Raw genomic sequence first — 7,141 nt, 5'->3', positions numbered from 1 at the left:
GTCTGTCTCCTGATTCAATTTGGGAGGCAGGGAAAATGATAAATCCATTTCTGCTGTGCTCTTCTGAAGCATAAAGGTGCTGTTACTTGGGAACAGTATGGAGAAGTTGGCTAAGGACAGCTGGCTATCAGCAAGGGCCAAACCCCATTTCAAACCAGACCTGGATTTCAAGGGGTCTGAGTCCCACTCAAAAGGGGTTGAGGGACACTTTTGAATGGGGGGGATTTTGCATTTAAAACTCCTCAGACTGAAAATATACCCCCATTACTAGCTTCGACAAAAATGTGCAGGGTTTTCTTGGCAAACTAATAAAATGAGGAAATTAAGTTTGAAAGTAAAGGAAGTAAAGCCTAAACATTTCATCCAACACCAAAAAAAAAGGGGGGGGGAATAGATGTCAGCTGGTTTGAAAATACAAAGAGACACTGCAATTTCCTAACCCCACAAATTACTAACAGCGCCATTTAATATTCAGTTAGATGGTAATCTGGATTTTACAGAGTGTTACAATTATTACTTTGAAACGTTTTTAAAAAGAATAACAATAATAATACTGACTTTCCTGACATTGCCGCCAGCCCCAGCCACCATCCATCTACAGTAGCAAAACTTTGCTTGATATTTTTAAGAGAACACCAAGAAATGAGAATTGTAGTAAATAAGACATTTGAGGGGGGGAAATCAACTGACCCAATCATATCGATAACCAAAATAATCTCACAACAAGCAAAAGGTAACCATGCAAATACAGCAATACAAGATCTTGAAGAAATAATAGCAAAGGGACAGGGGAACCACTCCAGTTGTATCTTTCCATAATAAATGAGAAGTCAGATTGCGGACAGGTGCATTTCTTCTTTCTTTTTTAAAAAAGAACCAATATCCCTGTATGAATTCCATGGTGCAAGCTCAATGACCCAACCCAAGTGTCTGCAAACAAACCCTGTATGGCAGCAACCATATCCAAGATGGTGGAACTCCTGTTTGCCAGTTTTACATGGGTGGTTTAAAACAGAGGCCTGACCCTGACCTCCCCCAGCCATATAATGGAGCAGGGGTGGGGAATTTAAGGGCAGAGAAGTGAAGAAGCTGAAGATTGTGTGTTTGGCGGTGGAACTGCATGCTGGTCTGTGGAAAGGAAGCAGGAATTGGATGAGTGACCTGAATTGGGAGTAAGCTGCGGTGAGGATTAGAGATGTACCTAAGGATGCAGAGGTTGCCTTGGGAAAGGCTACAACCCTGGTTCAGGCGTCCCTTTTTCATGTGCTGTTCTTAAACCTTAGGATCATAAGCTAAGTCTGCCTTGGGCAACTGGCAGAATAAAGCACTGCAATTTAAAACAAATGGCAGAATCTGGTGTCAAAGAGGCCTCCAAATGCTAACAGTAAGCTCGCTCTTTTGATTTACATTAACAGGAAGTTTTCAATAATTATCCCATGTTAGCATTCTTGGGCCTACTTGTGAGTGGCAATGGGCATGGGATTTTGGGTCCTATTGTGGTCCCACAATGCTATAATGTCAGTTTTTCGCTCCAAAGCTATAAAAATCCAGTGAACAATACCTGCAAAATTAGTAACAAAAAACACAAGACTGTAAGGGAACTATTTCAGCAATTCAGAGAGGGAACCTGCATCGTTCAGAGTGGAAGTTCAGAATTCTGCAACAAGGAACTCCCAAACTTCTTCAAGCGAAAAATTGTCACTAATTTTGGGAGCAGGACTTGAGCATTAGATGAGCCCTGGCAAAATAAAGTGTTGGGTGGGGGCAAGAGAAAGATACTATGAGAGACTAAGCATGGATGTGAACGGAAACGATTTGAGAAATTAGAGGCATCTCGTTTAGTCAATTAATTTGTGAATCTATTTAGAAGGTGTCCCAATCAATTTGGCAGCAGTTTTTCAAACCTGTTCATTATTTTTAGTACAAGTAGCTACAAAAATTGTGGCAGCACCATCATCTTAGAAGAGACGTTCCTTCTCCTTTTCCAAACGGTAGAGAATTCATCTTCTAAGGTGGTGCCTGGCTGCAGAAAGGGTGTGCATCATCTAAGAATAAACACATATTTTCCCTTCTGGAATATTTCAATTAAAATACACAGTGCCTTGACCTAGGTCTGCCATCTTAACCTCATCCACCTGGGTGTAAGCCCCACTGAATTCAATAGGGCTTACTTCTAAGTAGACATAGCATTGTGCTGTAGGGCTTCTAGCGAGTAACAGCTCTGCTAGATATTCTCCCATCAGGGGCAAGGAGAAGCAGCTGCTTGCCCTCCTCAGAGCACTCAACAAGGGACGGACTCTGACTCTGTCACTGTGTCATTACCAGTGGATTTGTCATGTTAGAACCGAATTCCTGCTGGGCTAAAGTCCCTTTCTTCCATGCAACTTCTTGTCTATATTTTTAATTTATACCATTGAGAAATATGATGGACTCAGAAAAACTATCATGTACCATTTTCTATTATCTAACAGATAATAGGCAGGCTACAGTCTATAGTCGAACAGACTACAGGCAACTTGACTGAGGGTGTTGTTGTTTAGTCGTTTAGTCGTGCCCGACTCTTCGTGACCCCATGGACCAGAGCACGCCAAGCACTCCTGTCTTCCACTGCCACCCGCAGTTTGGTCAGATTCATGTTTGTAGCTTCGAAAACACTGTCCAACCATCTCGTCCTCTGTCATCCCCTTCTCCTTGTGCCCTCCATCTTTCCCAACATCAGGGTCTTTTCCAGGGAGTCTTCTCTTCTCATGAGGTGGCCAAAGTATTGGAGTCTTAGCTTCAAGATCTGTCCTTCCAGTGAGCACTCAGGGCTGATTTCCTTAAGAAAAGAGAGGTTTGATCTTCTTGCAGTCCATGGGACTCTCAAGAGTCTCCTCTAGCACCATAATTCAAAATTGACTGAGGGTACTCAGGTTAAATTGAAGAGGGCAGTGACTATATGCTTCTTCATCACATCTTGGTGAGACAAAAGAAGGAACAAAGGAACCACTTATGAGGCCATCTCTAGGGATGGCACTCTGCTGGAGATATCTGGCAGCTAGCATCATAGCATGCCTGGAATGTGAGGAAGGCACCTTAACATTTTCCTCTCTTGGCAGTCACCCTTTGTATACAACAACTCACAAAAATAGCATCCTCTTGGAAGGAACATCTCTACCTGCTACATCTAGCACTACCTTTAGATATTGGTAGTACTGAGTAGGATCTGGGCAACTCTACTCACTCCGCACACAGAAGATGGTTCTATTTGTAGTTATTAGCTATGATAGAAAAAAAGGAAAATCCAAATTTAGAGCAAGCGTACTCCTGAAACAACCGTTGCTGGGAAACAACCAACCGATGGGGAGCTGTCCCAAAGATTTGGCTGGCAACTGCTGAAAACAGGATGCAAGACAGAATCCTGCACATTTGGGGAGGGGGAGGGACAGTGGTGGTACCACCGCCAACCCAGAGCTTCCCTGACCTTGGTGCCACTGAGATGGACCCTTTTACAGGCATGGGCTGCCCTGTTTTGCCACTTGAGGCAAAATGGGAAGGTGCTTCTCTGCTCTGACTCACTGGTCCTTGCACACTGAAGGCCAAGCTGGATATCTGGATGCGATGCAGGCAACAGTCTCCCAACAATTTTTTGGTTTAAGGTAAAAAGCTTCTGCCCAAGACTGCAATTGTGAAAGGTGCTTCATCCTTCCTCCTCCAGCTCTTTTTCTGTCCAAAACTATTCCCTAGCTGTTTCTGTCACCTGTAGGGAAAAGATACCGGTGCAGTAACAAGAAACACTTTCCCCCCCTTCAAAGTTTGACTTTGAATGGATCCAAGAACTAACTTGCTTGACTCTGGCGTGAAATCTGAAATGACACCCGCAGCACCAGGCAACCATTGTTGCCTGGTACGTTGGTGATACCTAATTCCAATAAACTACCTGCTGCCAAAATACCTGAAAAAGAATCATTAGCTTCTGACTTGTTGAGCGTGGGCGTGGGGGGGGGGGAGATGCTAAAGTTGTGCCATGAGACCTCCACCTGTGCTCCCACTCAAAGATCAGAAGTGTTGGGGGCAGCTTTGCCTCCTTCAACAGCTTATGTCAGCTGGGCTCATCTCATTATTCATGCCACCACCAGCAAATTAAAGCCAATATGAGCCCTTCCCAATTTTATTGGTTCCAGTCATGTCACTGCATTTTATTATTACCTGGGTTTAGAATTCAAATTTCTCCTGCCCATAATTTCCCTGAGAAGTTCCTCTCTGGCTCCAGGATGCTGGCCGAATTTGTGCACACCTCTAAGCCATTAAGGAATCCTGGGACAAGCCGGCTTTGAGGGCATCTGAGTGCTCAGCAGAGTCATTAGGCAGCCTGGGCACTAAGTAAGTCTCAGGGCTCCTGGCACCTGGGATATTTGCTTAGCAGCAGCCACAATCCCCACCCTCTAGAGCAGGCTGAAGACAACCAAGGGGAGGAGAGAGTAGACGGCAGACAAAACTCTTCAGCAAATCAATTCTTCACCACTCAGCAATGTCACAGTTACACCAAGACATATACTTCCCCACTGAGTACTCGGCAACTGCTGGGAAACTACATATCCCTGGGTTCTTGGTACCTACAATGCTGTATGTCCAGAACGTCATCTCCCTCTGCATTGGCTGTGCACACAAGGACTTAAGAGAGACGTGTGGGAAGAGGCTTCCCTGAACAAATGAAGACCCTCCCTCTTCATAGCCCCCTGTGACCCTCACCCCATCTTGATACGCTGATCACTGCAAGCCCTTCCTTGTCTCACAGTTCACCATATAGTCATAGCACCTGCTGACATAGGCTGGATGGCAGTGTTGTGGGACAAATCATTTGAACCTTTGCTTCCAAGTTTCTATCTCATAAGTCAAGCATAGAATTACAGAATAACAGAACTATAGAGTTGGAAGGGACCCTGAGGATCATCTAGTCCACCCCCTGCAATGCAGGAATATGCAGCTGTCTTATACGGGGATTGAACTTCCAACCTTGGCATTATCAGCACCATGCTCTAACCAACTGAGCTATCCAGGGTTTTTTAAAAAACCAAATAAACAAATTATACTTGCATAATTTATTCTACTTTCATTTCCTGGTGGTAGAATCCAGTTTCGTTATATGCTGTAGTCTCTGATCCTGGTCTTGTCCTCAGCATATTAAGCTAAGGAAGCTTCTGTGCTATATTGCGGATCCTGCCACTCTGCAACTTTGCGGTGTCTGAGCTGATCCTGATGAATCCCAACGAAGTACATTCAAGTCACAGGCCATAAAGGCAGCCATGGGGGCCACAGATAGAGAAACTCTAGCTACATCCTAGAAAAAGTTCTCTACAGAGGCATGGATAAGAGGAGGCGCCTGCTTTAATGGAGACATGGCAGAGAGGAGCTGAAACCATAAGAAGGCACAAACCTTTCTCTGTAAAAGTTAGGATATTAATCCATCTCATTCCAAGCATTTTATACCTTCCTTTGAACCTGTCTCCATTTTTTCTTCCTCCATTTTTCAGTCCCAAAAAGCGATTCCCCTATTTTCTTGGCCTTGGCTGTTCGGTTGAAATTATACTGGGTGTGGGAAGAGAGCAGGCTGCCACTTTTGTACCCCAGTGTGAAGGAGGATTTCTCTCCCCAAAACACCCCCCCCTTTGTCTCCCCATACCACTCTGAGGAACCTCTTGGCAAACTTAGCAGAGCAATCCCCACCCCCACCCAAAATACCATACACCACCCACTAGGTCCCACACAGCTTGAAAATGTCAGAAGTTTGTTGACCATGTCAAGCCAGGCTAACCAATGCAGTGAGTGAGTTCTCCTCTCCTTGGCTAAACATTGTCCTAGAGATCTATCGGATGCCCTGAAGGTCCATGTACAAAACCCACCCATCCTGCACCTCCAAACTCCCTGTCTTCCTCCCAACTCTGAGGAAGTCCTTTGTCTTCTTCCCTTGATTCCTCTCAGTTGTCTCTGTCCCCGTAGTCATTGTAGAGGACACTCAACATCTGCTCCTCGCATGTCTTCTTGAGGTCCCGACTTAGCTCCATCCAGCTGAATCCGTATGGCTTGATCTCACTGTAACGGCAGGCAAGGAATTTGAGCGACATGCGCTGGAGACCAATCTTGGGCTCCTGCAAGAGGCCATGGCACCAGGTGCTGAGGTCCCCAAGCTGGGAGAGAATGAGACCGGCTTTTCTAGAGAGGACAGAAAGAGACAAGGGAAGGGAAGTAGAAATGGGCCTAAGCAGGAACATAGGAAGCAATCTTATACGGAATCAATCCACCATCTACATCAGCAGTGGGGGACTTTTTCAGATGCTTATCAAGATTAACCTTAGCAGCCAAGTTGGGCAAGTGGGCATGGTCAAACAACTGTCTATCACCTGGTGTCATTAGGTCACATGATTGACAGGTGGGTTGTCCTACTCACTTGTCAAAATGCTTTGTGGGTTTCCCAAGCTCCTGCTGCCAAGGAGGGGAGCCAGAATGAAGCCTGCATTTTAACATTCAGATTTATTTCTCTTGCGTCTCACAGCAGTGGCAGGGAGGAGGTGGTGGGGACACAGGAGGAACCGAGAATTGACCCCTGAAGCATGTTGGTAGTGCAAAGCTCACCTCACCACTCCCCCTTTCAACACATGACATTGCAGGTTGAAATGGGGAGTGTGGGAAAGGGCTTTGTGATTCTTCCTGCACGCTTCCTTTGAATCATAGAATCATAGAATCATAGAATCATAGAATCATAGAGTTGGAAGAGACCACAAGGGTCATCGAGTCCAACCCCCTGCCAAGCAGGAAACACCATCAGAGCACTCCTGACATATGGTTGTCAAGCCTCTGCTTAAAGACCTCCAAAGAAGGAGACTCCACCACACTCCTTGGCAGCAAATTCCACTGTCGAACAGCTCTTACTGTCAGGAAGTTCTTCCTAATGTTTAGGTGGAATCTTCTTTCTTGTGCCCCTATTGCCCATAAACTGCTGGGTGGTGGGAACAGGCCCTGCTGCAGCAAACAACCAACTGGGAGCCACTTTCAGCTTCCAGTTGTTCAATCTGAAAGGCCACTTCACACCCAACACCATGTATGATGTCAGGGGAGGGACGGTGGGTGTGGCTTGCTCAAAATGGCAGCCACTCTCCAGAGT

General features: G+C 45.6%; 1 protein-coding gene across 2 annotated transcripts in view; it reads right to left on the bottom strand.

The window, feature by feature from the left end:
- Positions 1–431: 431 nt before the first annotated feature.
- The window catches only part of ASTN1 (astrotactin 1), a 223,224-nt gene continuing 216,514 nt past the window's right edge, over positions 432–7,141 (bottom strand). For both annotated transcript variants that reach the window (XM_083446259.1, XM_083446258.1), the window contains exon 23: positions 432–6,192. In XM_083446259.1, coding sequence (XP_083302385.1) covers positions 5,958–6,192 — 235 coding nt within the window. In that variant the 3' untranslated portion in view covers positions 432–5,957. The remainder of the gene's footprint in view (positions 6,193–7,141) is intronic.

This window comes from Podarcis tiliguerta (genome assembly GCF_965153285.1).
Source record: "Podarcis tiliguerta genome assembly, chromosome: 6".
Taxonomy (NCBI): Eukaryota; Metazoa; Chordata; class Lepidosauria; order Squamata; family Lacertidae; genus Podarcis; species Podarcis tiliguerta.
Note: the sequence above shows the minus strand (reverse complement) of the source record. Positions and strands in the feature narration are given on the sequence as shown.